Genomic DNA, 23,667 nt, shown 5'->3' with positions numbered 1-23,667 from the left:
TTGTAGTTTATTCATAATAAAAATAAAAAATAAATTGGTCTATATAATATCTTATAACGCAATGCATTTAAACCAAAACTAAATAGTCCAATATATTTTAACTTGTAATATCTAATATCCAAATTATATCAAATTAAGTTAAATAAATTAGTACCAAGCGTCCCTATTTGCCACACAAATAAGATTAAACTCAAATACAAGGTATGCTTTTTTTCTACTTTATGATACAATATTTTAGACTGGCGAATTTGTCCATTTTGCTTACTTAATTTAGTACAAAATAAGTTATGTTATAACGAATTTAATATCAAATTAAGTAAGCTACATGGACAAATTATAAGTTCTAGCAGAACTTATTCTTGATTCTTGAGCAATAATAATGTCTGTAGAACTTCTGCATACATTATTGCTCAAGAGTCGATTAGATAAAAACCAAAATTTTGTTTTTATCAACAAGGTTAAAGAATTTATCCAAAATAATATCAATAAACAAATGTGTTATGTTATTTATTATTGATATATGTATATATTATTATTATATACTTTATCTTTTTGTAATATATGACATCTTGATTTTGTGCTTTACTTGTTAAAAAAGGTTAATACTTATTTTATTTTTTTATATTATATAAATATTATATGATTAATATATATATTTGAATTGTATTTATGAAATTATTATTGTATATATTATATGGCTTTTATTGCTATTGTTATTATATACAATATAAAACAGGTTATTAACGCGGATTTGTTCAATGTTTTCCCCACAAAAAGATGATTATGATGCTATTGTATTTGAAACTGCATTATACTTATCTTTCAATGTTGACAACCTTCCAATATGTAAAGCCAGTTTCTCTCAAATATAGCATTGCTTTTTTTAAAAATTGTTTCATGATTTAGATCAAAGAAGTAGCAACACCAGAAAATCTTGTTGCCAAAACAGTTGGCAACTCGCCATGTAAGACTTGTGTTAAAAGTATGTGATTTAGGATAATTATTTAATAATCATATTATTATTTAAGTTTTTATTTGTTTCTTTTTAGCTAAATTTGGTGTCGCTAGCTATTATTGGAGAAAATATCGACTTATTCATTAGATAAAGTTTGATGCATGCTCTTACCCGGTTTCCTTCTTCACGTTTCAATCATGTATATTTTAGGTGACCTCGTCCAGGTTACAATTTTACTTGAGTGAAGCATGAAAGTTAGGTTGCCAAAATATTGTGTATTTTGGATCTTTTTTATTCTCAATAAAAACCTATGATTAGAAACTTGTAAAGATATTCTCTATTTTATTTACTATTTTTTTATAATTGAGTTTCAGGGATTATTTTTTTTGGGATATTCCCGGAATACCGGATATTTTTCTGAAATTTATCTTTTTCCATGCATACATGCAAGTTAAAGTATATATTATTGTCATCAACTTGGCTGAATGCAAAATTAAGGGAAAAATTAAGGGTAAAATATTCTGAATTTTTTTCAGGATATTTTCCGCAAACAATTTTCAAAATTTTTTAAATATAATGATTATATGAAATATGTAGTTTATATATTCATTATTGTAATTACTTTTTATTATACTTTTATAATAATATAATTATTTTGCATTGCAGTTTTATAATTAAAAAAAAAAGTATCAGGGTATAAGATATCTTATAACATCGCAATGCATTTTTGACAAAAATAAAATGCCACTTATATAATATTTTATCTAAACATATTATATAATTTTATATCTAAGTTTTATCAATTTAGGTTTAATAAATATATTACAAAGCTTAGTTCAAAATCGTGTAACATTATGGCAGATAATTCTCATATTGCAACATGCAAAAGATCAAACCCTAATACAAGGTATACTTTTTTTTTCCACCCAATTATATAATATGTCTGATATATATAGACTGTCAAATTTGTCGATGTAATTAATTTAATAATAAATAAGTTATTATACCTTATTTAATATTAAATTTATTAAACTACATGACAAATGATAAGTTCTGTATAAAATATTATTGACTAGGAAGATCCAATGGTATTGTTATGTTATTGCCTAGGAATATCATTCTGTAGTAAGACACAATAACCTTTTAACTTTTAAAGTTTGAGAAAATTCACTTTTCCCTCTCTTCGTCTTTTTTTGTGATCGCACCCAGTAGCAAGAATTTAATTTAGTTCATATCTTGTTGGAGAATGCAACTTGATTCTGAATTGAATTTTTAGCACTCGGTATTCATTGGTGACCTAATCTGACAATACTTTATTATACATACTTTTAGTTTTATACTTAATATATTATATATAATTAGGGGTAGATGAGGCTCCTTAGCCGCGGTGAATGTTTCCACAGCAAAAGGAGCCTCAAGATGAAAATCTCACCATGGGTAGGAAAATCATGATATAAAATCCCCACTATAATGTTGTGTTGTTATGTGGTAACTATTGCATTTTTAAAAATTGTTATGATTTTTCTGTGTGCATTTTAAAATTACATTTAATGTTCAAAACTTTGTAGATTACTCATTTAAAGCAACTTCGTGGGCAGTCACATTTGCATCTAGTGAGTTAATGTATGAACAAGTTAATGCAGAAACAAGTGCAAATATAAGAAGATGGAAAACAAAGAAAACGAATTATTTAATCAGATGTTATCACATAAGGTGAGTACAGGTCTTTTTCTAATCACGCGCATCAGTTATTAACTTTATATATAGATATATATTTATCTATAGACAGATATTAGATGTAGATATATATAGATAAACAATATTTTTTTAGACTTGTATTTATTATTTTGTACTTCTTTTTTTTATTTATCTGTCGACTTTTTTGTTATGTCTTTTTTTATTAAATCCTTATTTATTTTTTAGCAATAAGAGTATAAAATTAGAAGGCAAATGACTTATTTTATTTTTCTACATTGTATGTAGTATTGTTTTCTTAAAATTATTTAATGATTTAGATAAAAGAAAACAACTAGAAAATCTTGTTGCCAAAATGGTTGGCAACTTACCAAGTAAGATTTGCTTTAAAAGTTTGTGATTTAAGATAATTATTAAATAATCATATTGTTATTTAAGATTTTATTCGTTTCTTTTCAGCTAAATCTGATTCATTAGATAAAGTTTGATGCGTACTCTTATAGGAGAAAATATCGACTGATTCGTTAGATTGTGTTTGAAGCGTGCTTTTATGGGAGAATATATCGACTGGTTCGTTAGATTAAATTTGAAGTGCGCTCTTTGTTGATCGAAGCGTGCTCTTCGTAAGTTGCAGATCTATGACTTGGTACTTATTACTTATTGGATATAAGAAGGATTTTTAACAAAAGTGCAGCTTTTATTACAAATTCAAAATGTTTATGTCAAGAACTAATATACTGACTAATAAAACCATGTAATTTAATACGTATTAAATATTTCCTCGACGATGAGTTTTTTTTCTTTACACGAATCCAAACACTTCGTTTTTATAAAGCATAGTTATTGCTTAAATATTACGTGCCAAAATTAACGTAAAAAGCCTTTTAGACAGTTCATGGGGACCAAAAAGTCACCTAAATATCACGTTCCAAAAGTAACGTGAAAAACACGTCCATAAATCACGTAAATTGGTCATTTCATGGGGACCAAAAAGTCACCTAAATATCACGCGGGTTCTTGCACTTTTTTGTTGAGTTTCAGAACGGTTGGGCATTTTTTACGCATTAAAAGAATGAAAACCATGTTTGTTTCTAACTTTTGCAACAAAACTATGAGAAAATCCATATATTTTTGCGCGTTCCCTTAGTGAAAGGCTTGGGTTATTCTTAAAATTGTTAACCAGTTTTCTAATTACTTTTGTATCTTTAAAACTTTCCTTTCTTCCACCATCAGATTTGCGTTGGATCGATTTTGTTTGAGAAAAACGTCGAATAAAACGACTAACGGTATATGGATGTATTTGCTACGATTTTGCTATCGAATTGTAGCTACTATTAGGATTTTGTAAATATTTGAGCATAATATTTTCTCTTACGTCTTCTTCTTTTGTCATTTTAAAAACTAGTTTCAAGCTAAATCCAAAATGTAACATATTTTTTTGAAACCACAATACGTTGTAAACAAAATACAAAACAATTAAAAAGATTTTAATACAACCACTGAAAAAAAATGACGTGCTTATTTTTTCACATTTATTTCGTGTACAAGCTTTAGGAAGTTTAGTAGATCCGTACCTACTATTAATGAGCGTTGAAAGTTCATCATCCTCTGATGGGATGTTTTGTTAGTTGCAGTACACAGAAGTACAGAGGATAGAGCCATTTGCAATGCTATCTCCCATCTATCTTTTCCTAAACTTAATGTTTTCAGGGCCAGACTAACAGCTTTAAGTATTGTTCCATTAATTCGCTCACATTAAACGCTCCTTGTGAGTGATATGGAGTAGTTAAAGATTTAAAGAAACCGTTTCTTTCTAGAGTCTTTGAGTTTTATACTTTCAAACTGTGCTACACGATCTGCGCGTATAGATGATGGTGCACCAAGTAATAAAAATAGACTGAGAAGGTGTCGTATCACAATGTCAGCTGTTATATCCTTACATGGAAATGCAAATGGGTAACGCGAATATTCGTCTACTATCACGAGGATGTGCTTATTAGCTGTAGCGGATTGTAAAGTCCTGACGAAGTCCATAGATAAGCGTTCCTAAGTTTTCGTTGCCGTAATAAGACAACGGAGGTTTGTAGAAACACACTTTGAGTTTGCTTGGCTTTTTCATTGGCTTATTAGTTGTTTATTTCATTGGTAGAGTAGATTTCGGCTTTTGCAATAATGTACCATTTTTTTAACTCTGGGATAGTATAGTTGGGAATGAATATTAGGAAAGAGCAACATCGAGAAAGGGCATCAGCTAAGGTTGATGTCTGCTCATACTAAACGCTAGCAAATTAATTTTTCATTTTTAGTTTTTTTTTTAATTCTTTTTATTAAAAATAAGGAAAATAGAACTTTGGTCTGTAATTAGAATAAAATATGGTACTAAATTAATCAAGTGTTTCAATCTTCTAAAGCATTCTACAATGGCATTCGCTTCTTTCTAAATAATTGCGTGTTTTCCTTTAGCGTTTGTTAGTGTTCTTGAGAAGATGGCCACTGGTCTGTTGTAGTAATGGTCCTACCAGTGCTGAGTCAGAGGCATCTGTTTCAATAGTTAGCGGAACTTTGAAGTTGGGTTAGGCTAGACAAGCTTTTACTAATTTAATTTTGAGCTTTTTAATTGCTTCTTTGGCTTGTAGAGTCAAGCCTCCAGTTGGTAAATTGTTTCTTGCTTAGATAAGTGGTTAGAGTTAACTCGGTACAGTTGTGTATCCATTTTGAGTAATAGGATATTTATGGGAACCCGTCGTAATGTTGTAGTGACCGGTTTAATTTTGTCAATATCAACTCAAGGTGTTAATAATTTTACATTTCATGCTTTTTGTTGTTAGTTAGTTATTTAGGGCTCTTTGTTTCATTTAAAATTGATATTAATTGAAATATGTTGTGTTAAGACGTCCTTTCTGATAATTACCGGGGCCACCAAGTTGTCTACTAAGAGGAATCGCACGTTCAATTTTTCACAAGCTAAAAACTATAAGCCATTGAAGATTTATTTAATGGCGAGTTATCTACCAATCATACCTTCAAGGTAGATTGAATATCGTAAGAAAGGTTTCAATGTCAAAGAAGTCCTGTAATAAAAGTTCTATCGGAGCATCTATCAGTGCCTGCATTATAATTTTATTTGTCGTGACGTTAATTAGTCTATCAGGTGAGTCGGTTACTGATATGACCGTAGATATTATTTCGTTATCGCTTTCTTTGTTATATTCTTTAACAACTGCTGCTTTAGTGTATAGGAATGGAATTAGATATTATTCGGATTTTGTTTTCAAATAGGAAATAGCAAATGCTTAACGAAATTTCAATTATTTGAAGTATGTATACAAGTTGTAATTTGAGTTTTTAAGCCATCAATGTTTTTGTTGAATATATTAAATATAATAGAAATTGCTTGATTATGGACGGATATAAATTACGTATATCAAATGAACTTTAAATTTCATTGGGATCTATTTTCCATTGCTTAGTTTCATTTACAAAATTATTCGATTTAATATGTCTATTTCGGTTTTTATTTTGTGTTGGTTGAATAAATTTAACCAGATAGTTAGGATATTCCATATGGTGGTTAGTTGATTGTTGATATGACAGGACGCATTCGGTAATTTTTTACGGAACGATTAACGTTCCGTAAACTTTAAATGAGACAAAATCTGATGGACATCAATGATTTTGAAACTTTTTGATTTGTTCTTCTAATTTATAAATTATTAAAGAGATGCATCTTTTTGGTATGCAAAACCTGTGTCTTAACCAAAGGGATATATCTTAATATGTGAATCATATTTTGGTTTGTTTATGGAAAGACGTTGTTTTTTATTTAAACTGTCTTTTAATATTAATTTTAACAAATTTGTCCAAATTTTTGAAACTTTTTGCTTCAAATATTTTTCCTTCGAGATTGAGTTTGGTCTTCAAGATTTAACCTGTGCTGATTCATACAGTTTTTCAGGTTGTATTTATAATATTTATCCTTCATTTCCATTTTTTTTTCTTTATATAATGGTATTTTTTAGATTTATTCTTTTAACCATGAACTGAAACGATCATGAACTAATAGTTTTTTTAAAGATACGAATTGCCTATGCCAAAAAACCAATTTGTTTTATTTTTCGAAAATGCATATGAAATAATAATACTCTAAAATTGTTTCAAATAGAAATTTAATTACTAAAAAGCGAAAAACATAATGAATATTATAATTAACCTTTAAATTTTATATATTTTTACGTTTTTTTAGTGTTGGTTATTTGCGTTTTTTTAAGATGCGTAAGCATTTCGCATCTTAAAAAACACTACGTGTTCATGCTCGTAACAAAGCGAAACACAGATTATTAAAACTTAATTTATGAATTAAATACATTTCTGTAAGCTAAAGTAGATTGAATTATGAATTAAATATAATTCTTCAAGCTAAAGTATGGTTTTGCTTAAGAAAAATCCTTATATGGGTATTAAAACTAACATTGAAATTTGGGCTTTACGCTTTTCGCTTTTTTTTTTGCTCATAAAAAGTGCCTCATGTACTTTCAATTTAATAAAATTTACGGTTACTATTTGATATGATAATAATATTTTTATTGTTAACTTGTTAACATGTTTTAGGTTAGAATAGTTTGAAGTGTTTAACAATGTATAGTTGTTGCTGCCGAGAACATCCATTTTCTGTAAAAGTGTTTATAAGGAACTCTATTGCTTTATTCTACAGAACATATTTTATAAGTTTTTGCAACTACTATATTTTATAAGTATAAGAACTATATTTTATAAGTTCTTGCAACTAGAACATATTTTATAAGTTCTTGCAAGGAAACCTTTGAATATCAATTTTTAACATCTGGTGATATAAATGATGGCAGTTTTGGAAGTTTTTTTAAAAAAATTTATTCAATAATATAATACTTCCTTAATAATTTTTATAAAATATTCGTTATTGCATTATTGCAATATATAGAAAAATCACAGTGATATGAATAGTGATATGATAGTGAGTGATATGAATTGAAATGTATCTAAAAATTTAAGTTGATGTTGACTATTATACATGTATCTAATGTATCTATGAATTGGTTATTTACATGTGTATTGAGTGGCTTTATTTCTAAAATTTAAAAAATTCAAAAAGCTTTGCTTTGTGAAAATAAGAAAGGCAAGTATAGCTGGCTCAACATATTATATAAAGGTTATGGGTGCAACATTAATGGCTAATGCTTATTTATTTGCATTAAATTTAAGATGTTGTAAAAAAACTTCTCAAATTACTACAATTGAAAACAATTTAATTATACCGTAGTTTTTTAAAATGTAAAAGTTGTTATTATTGAATATTCTGATTAAAGTAAAAAAATCAGTTAAATTGTTTTCTAAGTATATTGTAAGGGCCGCCCAGAGGTTGGGGTGGTGGCACTGGGTACATTTGACCTAGTCACACGGAGAAAGGGGGCAGAAGCGACCCTCAATAAAAGATTTTGTTACACTTTTTAATAATTATAAAGAGCACTACTCCTTGTAGAAATTTAAAAAAGAATCTCAAAGACTCATTACAATTAGAATTTATTACAACAGACTTCAAATATTAATTTTTCTAAATTTAATTCAAAATAGAAAGGAAAAAAAACGATGTTGTTATCTCTAAATGAATATATCTTATCAAACATTAATATAGAAGATGAGTATGCGTTATTATACATGTATGTTTATATTACTTTGATTTTAAATCAGTAAAAATATACTATAGTTTCACGTTCTTTAAAAGACACTTTTAGGATTTTTGTAAAATTTACATGCATTTCAAAACAGATTATGTATATAAAGTGAGGCATCTAAGTGGTATGAAGTTTTACGTTTTAATTTACATTTAGCTTCGAGAAATCCAATTTTTTGAGGTTGTTAGCAGTTTATGTTCATAAAATAATTTTAATGTTGCTTGGAATAATAATCTAGATGTAATCTTTATTTCAATACTATGTTCTTAGGTTTGTTTAACATGCTGTACGAATATGATGATGGTAATTTTTTAGCCACCGTTGAGCTGTTAGGGAATCACAATAAGACACTTCAGTTCCATCAAGAAGAAGTTTCTTCAAAAACAAGGAACAAGAATGCAAACGCACTATTTGAGCTGGAGAACTAAAAATTAGTTCATTATGACATGTGATGAAACTGTTTTTGCTGCTATTAATAAAGAGGCCCACTCAGCCATTTATCCACCTAGTATCTGACAACTAGTGGAAAGTAAAAGAGCGTTTTCTGAAGGTAGAAAATCTGGAGAAAAATAGGGTTCTGACATTGCGAAGCTGATTATAGACGTTTTGGATCAAAGTGTTTGGGTTTCACAATGATTTTGTTAAGAATAGAACAGGGACAAGAAAAACACTTTGCAGCGAGTCGATGAACACAGCCTACTTCCACGAAGATGAATAAAAGGGTTTTGAAGTGAACGTATTTAATGTTGCTCTAGACACTCTGCTCTGATAAGATACAGAGTGGATACAGCTCAAAAGACGACGGATATTTTTTTGTTTGAATGGTGTTCTCCATCTCCTTCTAGCGATGAAGAAAAACTTAGTCAGAAAGAAAAATGCAAAGTCCCGGCAAATCTCAACGTAAACGGTGTAAAAGAAGAGGAGTTGATTAAAGAAATCCGTCATCTAGATGTTCTAAAGCGATCAAATACTTTTGGACAAATAGAACCTCTTTCTTCTATCAAGTTGCTTAACAGAATCTGTGTTTTGCTTCGTATTTTTAAGACTTCAGTGACTGAAGGAGAGCGCTCTTTCAGTAAGCTTGCTCTCATCAAATTCAAATTGCGATCAGGAATGACTGAAGAACACCTTACTAACCTTATGGTGATTTTAACTGAAAACAACCTTGCCAAGACTTTATCGTACGAAAATATCATCTGTAGTTTTGCAAAGGAAAAAGCCCGCAAAGTGAAATCAGTGTGGTTTGACTAGTCTTCATAATTAACACTTTATTGGTAAAGTATATAATTCCATTCATTCTAAATTGTATTTGTATATTTGTTTTATCATATATAGCCAAAAAAAAAATAGATAGAAATAGATTCAAAAATAGAAGTTTATAAAAAAATAATTATTGTTTTCATTAAATTGTAATATGATAGTAGACAAACGGACAATAAACAGTGAAATTCATGCTTAATTCAATATACCCAGGCACCAAAGTTTGGGGCACCGAACAAAAATTGACCCTCGGCACCACAAAGTCTCTGTGCGGGCCTGTAAATTATATACCTCAATATACCTAGAACATCTATATATAGTTAGTAGTTTAGTTGAAAATAGATAAAGAGAAATTGTATTAGAGCGTGACAATACATGATCAATTTTGCTGACTTTGAAAAACTTTTTCTCACATTATTGATCAACGAAATACTAGAAGATAAAAATTTTGTTTCAAATTAAATTCAACTATTATTTCCAAATATGCACACCTAATTTTGAAACTAATAATAGATAGCACGTTGTAGAGTTGCTCAGAGCTAAACTCAAAGTTGGAGAAAACTCGTCTCCAGGTTCTCATCAAAACTCATTTCAGGATGAGCTATAATTTGGTACTAGCACTAACAGTAATTTTTATTTGTAATGTTTACGCACATTGATAGCAATTTTTTATAAAAATTTACAATCTTTTTTCAAAATACTAAATTATATATAATTAAATATATATTAACTTGAATTAATATAAATGACAATGCCAGTAGCAACCAGTGGTGGTGGTGAGGGGGCAGGAGGGACATTTGTCCCCCAATAATTTTTCAAATAAATAATTTTAAAGAAATTGACTGAAAAAATGACTATAAAAAAAGGTCCTCAAAACTATTTCGGGGTAGTACTCCGACATTCCCCCCCGCCCCCCTCCTTTTGCATATAATTTTTGTTTTTACGGGCCAGCAATGTTACAAGAAATACAAACACAAATAGGCCAAACAATGTTTTATTAAAATTTCTGCAAGAATCTGAACTAAGTATATCTCAGAAACTTTTCATCAAACATTTCATTAAATTTTGTAAAAGATGCTATAGTTAATAATACCACCTTTTTTTTTCTTTTTTTTTTAAGTTCGTTTTTTAATTTTGATTGTCAGTTCTAACTTTAATTGTGATAATCTTATTACATAAAAAAGATAGATAAGTATTTATTTCTTGACAAAGCCTTATAAGTCCCACGAGATAAAATGCAACTTGGCATAAATCATTATTTTCTCGCACGAGGGCGATGCTTAAAAAGTAAATTAAAAAGTAGTTTACTCTTACTTTGCTCTTTTTCCTTTTGGTCTCAGTTGCCCAGTAAAAAGAAACCGTGTAATTTTTAAACCTTAAGAGTTTTTAAAATCATTGATAAAAAATTTCATAAACTTTTTACCTTAGTTTTTACCTTAGTTATCTAAGTTAAAAAATACAATTAAAAAGTAAAATATTGGTGTACCTGGTAAATCAGTCGAAACGAGATATTATATTTAAACATTTGATTATGCAACACCTGATTGCTTATAGTTGTTGCATTTTATAACTTTAAGTATTTTATTATTAAAAATCTTATTGCATATAATTGTTACATCATAAATAATTGAATTCTTTTTTTATTCTCTTTCGCGTTAAAATTTCAAATAATGTATTATGCTTAATAAAAAGATTTTTTTAAACTTAAAAGAATAACGCGCAACCGATATATAAAATAACGAGCTAATTGATTTTTTGAGGACGATCTGAAACTAGACGAAATAAAGGTTTTCCTTAAATTAACATCGTAAAACCGAACTTTTGGACGACTTAAGGCAAAATCAATTCTTTGTTCTTAGAAATTCTATACACTAAACATTAGCAAAATAAAATGCAAGTATTTAAAACACAAAATGCCCATGATAAATTAAATGAGCGTTTTTTATTGGTAAAACAATAGATTTAAATGGTTGCCAAACATTTGGGATTCTTTAATGGTCAGTTCTTTCATGTTTTGATGGCTATAACATTGATTAAATTTTTTTTTAAAAACTAGATAAATAATGTTTGTGAATCAATTTTAAATTAAAAAAAAATAATTATATAGTTACCATAGTGTCAATATGGTTACTATAGTATTAAATTCGTCATCATAGTATTTTTTTTTCGTGATATTAATCCTCGTCTATTTAAAATCATCAGATCTACTAAAAAGTGCAGATAAAATTATGTGTTTTAACAAAGTAATTAAACTGCTTCAGGTGAAAAAGTCACAAAAGAGCCTCTAAACCTCTAAAGCCTCTGATTAGGATGAATAAACGGCTTAAATGGAGCACATTAAAATCTATGGCATTCTCTATACCTGAATAGTATCTAAATATAAATATCTCACTAACTTCCTGATTCCCTAACTTCCTCATTTTCTTCTTTCGTAACACATTATCAGTTAATAATAATAATAATAATAATAATAAAAATGAACTATTTTTACGCACCTTAAGTAATTAATAAATTAAGTTAGACCTCAAGCGATGAAAGACTTTTATATCAGTTTAGACTTAATTGAAAAAATTCAAAAAAGTTCACTTCACAAAGTAGGGGAGACCGGGGCTAGTTGGCTCGGTTTTTACTCTATGAGCTCTGTAGCCCTAACAGTACATTTTTTTAAAAATATTAAAGTGTAGTCTTAAAGAGTATAGATTAGGGTATCTTATAAAATTTGTATTCATTTATAAAAAAAAATTCTTGGGGCCTTTCCGGACCCTCAAAAAAAAAAAAAAATTTGCGCCAACTTACCCCACCACGGGGTAAGTTGGCGCAAACTATAAAAATGATTATTAATGCACTATTAAGTGCAAAATTAATAGAAATTTTTTTAAAATTAATTTTTGCAACAATTTTATCCCAAAATTTAATATTACTTTTTGCTGGTACCAAATATTAGTCCGTATAAAAGCCAAACAGTAACCCACCTTTTATCTGTGGAAAAAAAAACTAAACAAAATTTTTTTTAAATTTTTTTGTAAGAATAAATATTTTTAATATTGTTAAAAAAAAAAAAAATAAAAAAAAATAATTTTATAAAAATAAATATTTTTTTCCATAGTAAATGCTATGAGCCAACTTACCCCGTGAAAAATTTGTCAACTTACCCCGAAAGCTTTTTTTTTAATAAACAGTCTATAGATACTGAAAAACGGCAGCTTTGAAAAAAAAGTCTGACTGGATATAGTAAACCAATTGTGACTGGAACTTTTACAATAATTTTTTTTTCATACGACTAAATATTTTCTTTGTAAAGTAAAAAGGAAGCGATGTTCTAAAAGTTACGTTTTTGTCCAAAAAACGCATTAATCTCAATATCTCCCATGCGCATGCGCGAATCCTGACAATACTACAGTGAATGATGAAATGGTCAATGAGGAAGTTTCTGAGTAATTTTTGTCACTTTCTGATGAAAGGCTCTAAAGATAAACGCAGTTCGTCAACTTACCCCTGCGGCCAACTAGCCCCGGTCTCCCCTAAATAGTTATTTATACAATTAATAAGTTATATTTTTTACGATTTCGAATGAATACTTCTTCCAAATAATCTTAATTTTAAATAACTTTTTTAAATAATTTTCATGCTATCTTTTTCTATACAATGTTCTTATATCGGTAGATATTGTTGGCTTAGCATAGTAACAGCCACAAATAGTCATTAAGACTAATCCAAAGTAGCATCCATTATTAACAAATATTTTTGCGTACCGAAGTACTTCTCATGCGCTGATTTGGTGGTGGCAGAACTTGAACTCGTATTGTTAAACAGCCCGGGTTTTAACTTTTCGTATGACGCCCTAACCAACTGAGCTATCCAGCCACAAAATTGTACATCAAACAGTTTTTATATTATTGATCTCAAAATAAATAAAGTTAATATATTTAAGTGGTGTTTAAAAACGGGTACAACAGGCACCCCTGAATTTAATTTTTATTAAGTATGCGTAATATATATATATATATATATAATATATATATATATATATATATATATATATATATATATATATATATATATATATACATATGTATATATAGATTAATTAAAATTTAATGTTCGTTTTTAATAAAAACGAACATTAAATTTTAATTAATTTGCTGGGGCCGTATTTTCATAACTTAAGCGTAAGGTAAAAAAAAAAAAATTTTTAACCTTGCTTAAAAAAACTAAAATGAAATTTTATTTGTGTTTTTTATGTGTGTGTGTGTGTGTGTGTGACTGTATGTGTGTGTGTGTTTTTGTGTGTGTGTGTGTGAGAGAGAGAGAGAGAGAGAGAGAGAGAGAGAGTATATATATCAGATCTAATTGCTGTACAATTTAAAAAGCTCACGTTATTACCATTTTAATATTTTCTTCATATTTTGGTTAAAAACAAAACTTTGTTTTAATCTGCACTTTGAAGATTTTAAGGCAAAATCAAGATGATATTTACTTATCATGGACTTCGATATACTTGATGATAGTTAAAGATAAAAAAATTACTAATTAATTTTGTTAGTGTGTATATATTATTTTATTTAATACTTGTTATGTATTAAAATATTTAAAACGTTTTTTAAACCACAAGTGCAACGAAGCTCGGTAATAAGTAAAAAAAGTTATTTTCTTGCTACTGCAAGGTTTTTTATTATTGCATTTTCTTTACTAATTTTAACAAACAGCAAATAAATTAAGAAAAGAGAAAAATAAAAATATATAAAAAAAAACTTTTTAAAAACAACATTTAAAAATGGACTATAAAGTAAAAATTAAACTATTTCACGGGACCCAAGGACTTTGTGTACGTACACAACCTGATATATCCATTAAAGTCAATGACTAAAAAGTTGGACAAGTTAGTACATCATTTTTCCATGCGGTCAATAACTTATTTGTGTAGTAGTAATTTTTTGTTACTACTACACAAATAAGTTACGCAAAAAAATTAGATATTATACAACATGTTATATTTTTTTATATGGGTATTTTACCTCCGAGTATCGAGAAAATTATGTACAGTGTTTGTAGTCTCATTGCAACATCTTTAGTATCTCGTGTATGTTTATATGTTTTTTTGACTTGTTTCTCTAATTTGTTTATATTTTTAAATTTCTTATTCCAATCTTGTTAGACATTTCTTTTGAGAATTCAAAACAAGAAGACAAAACAAGTTTTGAATTTGTTTTGTCTGATTCCATCTGCTGTGATTTGTAGGATTATTTTCCCTACTTTCCAAATCATATTTATAAACCTTTATAAAAAATAAAAATATTAATTTATAATCCTTTATAAAAAATAAAAATATTAATTTATAAACCTTTATAAAAAATAAAAATTATACCATTTTTACCTTAAGTGAAACTATAACCTCTCATTATTTATAAAGCAATATTTACAATATTTGCAAAGAATAGATTAAAATCAGACTTGTAAAGTTTAAATAATAATAAAAAATAAAAATACTTAATAAAAATACTTTTGTTTAATATATTCAGTTATTATTATAAAATTCATTTATTTATTGGATGTTTATAGATATTCAATAAATAAATGTCTGAATCTGTAGATTAAAACCGACCAATCATAATTGTTCGTTTTTAAACTAGACATAAAGTTTACATATATTATTTTATTATAGTAAAAATATTTTTATTATTTAGCAAAAGTATGTTTTAGCTTATATTTTTTCTTAACTATCAAATATTTAAATTTCACGCGTGCTGTTTAAAATACTGAGGCAACACATCAAATACGTTCCATATAACAACTTATAGCTTCTATATCACTTTTTGTTTGTTATGTTTTTACAACACCTTAAATATGTTCTATATTAAACATTAAATGCATGTACTTGTTTACGGTTAAATATATTGAGGCAACTGTTTACATATCTAATACACTTTACGTTTTAAAAAAAAGACAGAAGTTTGTACATTAGGGTAGCATATGTGATATACACTTACAACTGTCGAACTGGCACTGAAGGAGGCGGAGGGGAGGGGAGGGAAGAGAGACATAGATGGCGCCCTATATAGCGAAAAATTTAGCTAAAATACGCTAAACCCTTAATCACAAGTTTTTTGTTAAAAGGGTATAGGAAATTTCTAATTACTTGCATACAAATTTCCATATCTTTGACCGTGCCTTCCGTCCATTAATTTAATCGACACCTTAAAAAAAACTAATTCATATACAAGGTTTTAAAAATGTAGTAATCCTAAAATTCCGCGTCACACCACTTTATTTGCTGCAAATTATTGCCATGCTAAAATGGATTTATGGTTATGTAACCAAATACATTTTGTATTTTATTGTTTAAAGAACACAGCCATTATAACAAAATTAAAAATCAAAAATTTAATTTTAGTTTTATAAAATAATGTTATATATTTTATTTTATTATAATATAAATTTTTTTAAATTATAAATTATATATTGTGAAAAAATTTGTAAAAAATTTTTTTTATTTGAATATGAGAAATTTTTTCGATTAATCCATTCCAACGTATTTAAAGCTGAACTCTAACTGTATTTCACTAAATATTTTTTATAAATACAAAAAATTGAAATATAATGTTTACTAATAAATAATAATATTTTAAATAATAAAATCTCCAGCCCCATTAAATATTTCTGAACTTCTCTGGTTGGAAAGTACTGGCTTCTAATAAGTCAGTGCTTCCCAACCAGAGAGTAAAGATACAGAGAAGAAAGAACCTGAGAGGATAGAACCAGAAGCAGTAAATGCTTATTATTATAATTATTATAATTATTATTACGTTCTGAATGCCTTAGTAAAACAATCATCATAAGGAGAGGGGCCCAAAAATAATTTTGCACCAGCACATTTTTAACCTTTCCAGGACTCTGGGCTTATAAAAAATATATACGCATGATTCGATAAAAACACGAAATTTAATGTTTTTTTGTGTTAAATTAATTCTTTTAGTCTCTTATTCAAGATAATTTACTCTATCACTAATAAATAATAATCTAAGGCTGCTTTGCGATGCCTTTGTATATTTTATAACATTTCATATTTTAATCGTAGAAATAATCATATTTATTGTATTTTCTTTGCAAAATTGATTCATATTTACGATAATTAGTTATTATTAATTTGTACTTTTGTGTGTTTTATCTGTGTATCTTGATTTATAGAGAGGCCTAGAACCTTCAGACGTAGCAGGGGTCTTGGGGGAAATACCCCCAACCTCCATCGTCAGTAAAAGACTTTAAACTTAGTAAGGTATAATTTTCAACCTTTCAATGTAGAAAATTATATTTTCTTTCTATAAGTTTCTACCTTTTTTTAAAGTGTGTTCAATACTTTTACCATGGTTTGTATAACACTTTGTTGCGTTCTATATCACGCCTTATATATGTTTTTTATGACACCTTATTATGTTCTATGTAACACATTAAATGTTATTAACTTTAAAAGTTATTTAAAGTTATATTGATTATAGAGATCAACCAAAAGCCATTACTAGTTAGGTCTGGTTTGTAAATACAAACAAACCTCAAAAAACTAAAGATTATAGATTGCAAGAGCTTTAAATAAATAAAAACTTTTTTAAAAAAAGTGGCACTTTGTGAAAACATATTTTCAGGTTTTTTTATAAAAAGTTATTAAAATCCTATTGTTGAAAGTAAAAATTTCTCTATGGCCTGTTGAGGTTGTTCAATAGATAACCTTTAAATAAATTTTTATTCTAAAACCCATTTAATATATATATAGCGGCAAATAATCTTGGTATCTGTATTTTAAAGAAATACCAGTTATTCAAGAAGCATGCATTATTATATAATTTGAAACTAATTACTTACAATAGTTTTTGTAATAATAAAGTCACTATCTATATAAGCGCTTGTATAACTTGCTCATAATAATATCATTTTGAATATAACTCCTTTGGTGTGTAAATGCTTTACCAAGTCGTTGTTAAAATATATTAGATTGCAGTCTATTCATAGATTGTCTTGGTAAATATTTAAAATGTATTATTTTAACAATAAAATTTTTTTAAAAAAGTCTTAAAGTAAAAGAAAATAAATCAATTTATCATATTTAAAAAAATTTTATCTTGCGACTATATCTTAATAAAATTATGCATGCAATAGCTTATATATAATCTCAGGTAAATAATGCCACGACATAATATATTGCAAAATTGATTACAAATTAGATTAAGAGTCATAGAAATGAAAATAATACTTGAAAAATAAATAATAATAATAAAAAAAGAATGGCAAAAGAAAATCTTTTTTTGAACTTAAATCTAATTTTAAACTTTTAAAGTTTTAAATTTATCGTTTGATTGACAATCAGAGATAAATCATTGATAAATAACACTTAGGTTAGAATTAAAACTTAGTAAAGCTTAGACTTCTTCTTTTATTTTAATAAAAACTTTAAATACAAAAACTTTAAATATAGCCTATAAAAATAAATGAGTTTGTTTAAATTATAAAAAAGAGCATATATATACAACGATCTAAAAATATCAGACCTTTTTTATCTTTCAAAAATAACACAAAGCAATCAGAAATTTTATTCAAAAGTTTGCCTGCTGTATTCTAAAGTTGTTAAAATTGAATAAATTTTTTCTATTAATTGGAGATCTGAATCCCGAGCTTAGTTCTTCAATTAATACAAAAATGTATGCATTTATATATATATATGTATATATATATATATATATATATATATATATATATATATATATATATATATATATATATATATATATATATATATATATATATATATATATATATATATATATATATATATATATATATATATACTTTTTTAAAGCTTAGAGTAAATACACGTTAAAATACGCTCATTCCAAACCTATATGAAATGAAAGATCACAATATATACGAGCTAAATGTTTTTAACGTCCACTGTTTTATGTATAAATGTAAAATCAACTTATTGCCTGTTTTATTTCTTAATTTATACTAGCAAGCAGGGATATGGAGTCGCAAAAAAAAAGTACCGACTCCAATTGTTGAATTTTTCAGAGTACGACTCTGACTGCAACTCCAATTCGGACTCCGACTACAACTCCAATTCCAACTCAAAAATTTTTGAAAAATTCTTTAAATTCTTTAAAAAATATTACGCGATTATTAATTTTTAATTTAAGAAAATATTTTTTTGCTAAATAAATGAAAAGTTCCGTGAATGTCAAATATTTTGTACATGCACGTGCAATACCGAGGAGTTTTACTGTTGGAGTCGGAGTCGCGATTTTGTTTAGCGACTCCGACTCCAACTCCAATAAAAATGTCGCGACTCCGACTCCAGGACTCCTACTCCAACTCCACAGCCTTGCCAAGTAGATAAAAAAGTGATTTCACGTCACGAACACGGAAGCGATCGGACGTGCTTTTCTTGCGTTTAAACGTTTTATATATTTAAAAAACAATTACTTATTTTTATCTATTTCTAAATATTTAATCAAAATAAAAATGACTTAACACGAAGAATATGTATCTATAACAATGATGAGTGAAATAATGCACGTACAAAAAGAAACAGTTATAGCTTTCTTTCGTGAAATTGCTAGCAATTTAAATATGAAAATTTAAACGTTTCAAAAAGATGTTTATGATGTAAAAAAGGAACTTTGTGAAATTAAAGGAAGAATGAACTTTATTGGTGATGAATGGGAAGTCAAATTAAAGGGTGTTGATAATAAAATCGAAAAGGTAGTTGGAGAAATAACTAATGTAAAAAAAAAATACAAGAAAAAATCATTTCTGATTACACTAAACTCAAATCAAAAAGCATAGACATTGAGGATAGAAATTGTAATTCTGGAAAGTTCTAGAACATTTAATGACGTTAGAGATTTAATAGCTTTAATAGTTTTTACCAATAATAATTGTAAATATGTTTTTGCGATGATTTATGACGGTGTTTTAAAGGATATTTTAGGAAAAGTATAGAGTATATATATTGAGGAAAAATTTGTAAATAGCAGAGATTTAGTTAGGAGAAAAGATTATCGTTTATTGATTTAATTTATCTGTTTATTGATTTGTTGATTACGAGAAAAAACTACAAGCTAACCGGGCATGGAACCAAGTATGAGATTATTTGATATGTTTGAAACGTATGATGGCACTTCGGATGCTGCTGTTTGGATTCAACGAACGAAATTGATTGCTGAAATTCAGAACTTAAAGCTTGAACTACTTTTTCCGATTCTCCGATGTTGTGGAAGTCGAGCGTGTGTTATTAGCGGCGTTTTCTGTAGATGCCTATACTGCATATGAACTGTTTACAAAACGAAAATTATGTGACGAAGAAAAAGCCGACGTGTTTTTGGCTGATTTAAGACGATTAGCCTATCTTGCTAAATTATCAGAGGAGTCTGTGCGTTTGGCGTTTGTTGTGGGTTTGCCAGAAGTTTTATCATCAAGATTTCGAGCCGTAATGGACCCGATTGATATAATGTTACCCAGAGTGAGAGCTGCTTTGAACTGTGCAAATGTGATTGACAGTGACGCTGTTGGCGCTGTATCTAGACGCCATGCTACAAAAACCGCGTTAGTGTGTTACAACTGCAATGGTTTGAATCACATTGCAAAGAATTGTTTGCTTGCGAAGAACTTGTCACCGAAGACTGTTAGATGTTTTAAATGTGGCGAGGAAGGACACATTGCATCGAAATGCTGGAAGCTGCAGGGAAACGATTGCAGGAGCGAGGAATCTGCGCTACCTCGCTCCTGAACAATGGTGGAATGAGCGCATTATCTGTTATTCGTTTAAAAGTTAACGGTATGGTTGCGACAGCTTTAGTGGACACAGGATGTTCGAAGACGATTTTGAATAAAAAATTCCTGCCCAAAAGTAAATGTAGGTACTCAAACTCTCAAAAGGTAGTAACGTTTGAAGGAAAAGTTCATCAGTGCACTGGGTCAGCGGTCGTGATTCTTGAGGTTGATGGCATTAAAGCACGTGATGAAGTTATTTTAGTGGACTTCCAACCGTTTGGAGTTGATATGATGCTCGGAATGAGTTCCATTAAATTACTAGGAGGAGTATCCATTTCTCCTTTGGGAAAAGCGAAGTTCGGATTGAGTTACTGTGGAGCATCGGCTTTGAACAAGGATAAAGTTAAGAAAATCGAAATAAAAAAGAAAGATCACGAAGCAGTTTTTAATGGTGTTGAATGGAGAGTCAAATGGAAATGGAGAGATGGAGAAAGCCCCGACCGATTGTGCAATAAAGTGGCACAGTACGGAATTCCACAACACACTAGAGCAGACTATGAAAACGAACTACAGGATTGGATTGATCGGAAGTGGCTGTTAGAGTATGACGAAAATGAATTGGGGCCGCCCAAAGGGCAGATTCCTTTAATGGCTGTCATTCAGAGAAACAAAGACCACAAAATCCGACCTGTTCTGGACTGGAGAGAAGCTAACGATTTCATTGAGACATACACGAGAGATGCAGATGTGTTTGTCGAAAAGCTTAGAGAATGGAGAAGAATGGGTAACAAACCAGCAATAATTGATTTACGCAAGGCTTATCTTCAACTAAAAACTGATAAATCTCTTTGGCCCTTCCAAACAGTGGTGTTTCGAAATAAAAGGTATTGTTTGACACGACTTGGTTTCGGATTGAACGTTGCGGCAACGATCATGAAATCCGTTGTGAGTGCCGTCATTGATCAAGACGAATTAGTGAAGAGTGGAACGTCCGCTTATGTTGACGACATTTTCGACGAAAAGTAGACGAAAGTGTGGTGAGTCTTGATTATGTCAAGAGGCATTTTTTAAAATATGGTTTAGAAAGTAAAGAAGGTGAGCAGATTGGTAATGATGGTGTTCGTGTGTTAGGATTGTGTGTGCGCAAGGTTGGTAACAAACTGATGTGGTCCAGAGGGAATCGAGTTGATGCTATCTCGCAAAAGTTAACCAGGAGAGTTGTGTTTTCAATCTGTGGACAGTTGGTAGGACATTTACCCATATGTGGTTGGCTGCGAGTGATTTGTAGTCTCTTGAAGAGGAAAGCTGTCAGTCTGACAAAGGGTTGGGACGATGAAATTTGTGATGGGAACGTTAAATGGGTGCTTAAAGAAGTATTTGCTGAGGTGGAACGTTGCGAGCCTGCTTGTGGTGATTGGGCTGTGTGTGGTGATGAGGGAAAAGTTTGAGTTGATCCCAGTTCTTTAGCGATGGGTGCTCTTATTCAAGTTGGGGAAACTACTGTGGAGGATGCAACATGGCTGCGAAAAGAAACGTCTGATATTCATATAAACATGGTAGAATTAGACGCTGTGATACGTGGAATGAATATGGCTCTGATGTGGTAGCTGAAGAAAGTGACTGTTTTTACCGATTCCGTGACAGTATTCCACTGGGTTTCTGACGCCCTTACAGGAAAATCAAGGTTGAGATCAAAAGCGACGGGTGAAATGCTGATTCGAAGAAGACTGAGCGTGTTGCAACAGCTAATTGAAGAATATAATGTTAGCGTTGAGGTAAAACTCATTCCTTCTAAAGATAATTTGGCTGACGCATTAACAAGAGTTCGCATTAACAAGAGTTCGCAGCAGATGGCTCAACAAACTGACTGTGCCAGAGTGTCGGAATAGTTGTATGGGAATCGTAGCTACGAAGGCTGAATCTATTTCCGATATACACCAAAGAACTGGACATTTCGGAGTGAATCGAACGTTAAACTTTGTTCGTAAAGCAATTCCGACTGCTACTGAAAACGATGTTCGAAATGTGATAAAAAGTTGCAAACCATGTCATTCAATAGATCCGGCGCCAAAACCGTGGGAAAAAGGGAAATTGGATGTTGAAGGAAACTGGGAGAGATTGGCCATGGACATTACGCATTATGGCACTGACAAGTTTTTGAGTCTAATTGATTGCGGACCTTCAAAATACGCGTTGTGGCGACAATTATCAAGCTCATACGGAAGTCTCGCCATAGTCCGAATACTCCGTCTTATTTTTTTTGAGCGTGGAGCACCGTCTGAAATATTGACTGACAATGAGCCGACATTTAAAACTAAAGAGATAAGGAGTTTCCTTGATAGTTGGGGAGTACAAATTAGATTTAGAGCCGCTTATTATCCTGAAGGAAATGGAATAGTAGAAAGAAACCACCGTACGATCAAGAGAATAGCAGAACGATCGAAAATGTCGATACCGGAAGCACTATGTTGGTACAATGTCTCAGCCGACAAAAATGGTGCAAGTCCGATGGACAAAATATACAGTTATACCATTAGTGTGAAAGGATTGGGAAAAGAGAATCTTCCTGCGCAAAATGTCACGAACAAGAGGTTTCGAATCGGCGATAAAGTTTGGCTGAAACCACCAAATGCGAGGTGCTATACAAAGTGGCAACCAGCTACGATGACTCGGAATGCGTCGAAACAAATCGTAGAAGTGAACGGCATTCCACGTCATGTGAAACACGTTAGACCTTGAAATGATACTCAGTCCTGCATTATCCCTGATGTGAAAATAGAGATGAATACTGAAACTGGTCTAGAGAACGCTAAAAATCAAGGAGAGCAAGTTAAAGATGTATTAGAGACGAACGAGGAAAATGTCGAAGCCCAAGAAATCGACATGCTTTTGCGACGGAGTGGTCGGGAACGGCGCATGCCTTCGAAATACTTTGATTGCTATTTGGATGATCCGTAAGGATCAAGTTTATTATCGTTTATTGATTTAATTTATCTGTTTATTGATTTGTTGATTACGAGAAAAAACTACAGAAATAGACGAAATAACTTACGGGTTGATGGACTCATTGAAGGTGCAGATGAAAAAGATTGGGAAGACACTAAAAATAAAGTCAAAAAACTCTTTATTGAAAAACTTAAAATTACAAATGATATTAGGATTAAACGCAAAATGATATTAGGATTGAACTATGATTAGGATTGCAAATGATTAGGATTGCAAATGATATTAGGAATGAACTAATATACATAAAAATGAGGATTTTAGTGAAACAACTCGGAGAATTTGTAA

General features: G+C 29.6%; 1 protein-coding gene and 1 long non-coding RNA gene across 3 annotated transcripts; both read left to right on the top strand.

The window, feature by feature from the left end:
• Positions 1–118: 118 nt before the first annotated feature.
• On the top strand, positions 119–3,435 carry LOC136090593 (uncharacterized). Of its 2 annotated transcripts, XR_010643548.1 has the most exons (7): positions 119–201; positions 907–964; positions 1,050–1,179; positions 1,764–1,862; positions 2,524–2,668; positions 2,971–3,024; positions 3,110–3,435. It is a non-coding gene; the product is annotated as an uncharacterized LOC136090593 (long non-coding RNA). The 2 variants fall into 2 exon arrangements; XR_010643547.1 differs by lacking the exon at positions 119–201 and having other exon boundaries at positions 827–964.
• An 18,834-nt stretch (positions 3,436–22,269) lies between these two features.
• LOC136091047 (uncharacterized) lies at positions 22,270–23,115 on the top strand. The gene has a single exon (XM_065818031.1). It carries the CDS (start codon positions 22,270–22,272, stop codon positions 23,113–23,115), a length of 846 nt encoding a protein of 281 aa, XP_065674103.1.
• The last annotated feature ends 552 nt before the right edge of the window (positions 23,116–23,667 follow it).

Source organism: Hydra vulgaris, chromosome 14 (genome assembly GCF_038396675.1).
Source record: "Hydra vulgaris chromosome 14, alternate assembly HydraT2T_AEP".
NCBI lineage: Eukaryota > Metazoa > Cnidaria > Hydrozoa > Anthoathecata > Hydridae > Hydra > Hydra vulgaris.
The sequence above is the reverse complement of the archived record's forward strand: the minus strand, read 5'-3'. Positions and strand labels throughout refer to the sequence as shown.

Coding starts and splice junctions, on each gene's coding strand:
- LOC136091047 (XM_065818031.1), top strand. CDS start 22,270: ATGGGAATCGTAGCTACGAAGGCTGAATCTATTTCCGATATACACCAA.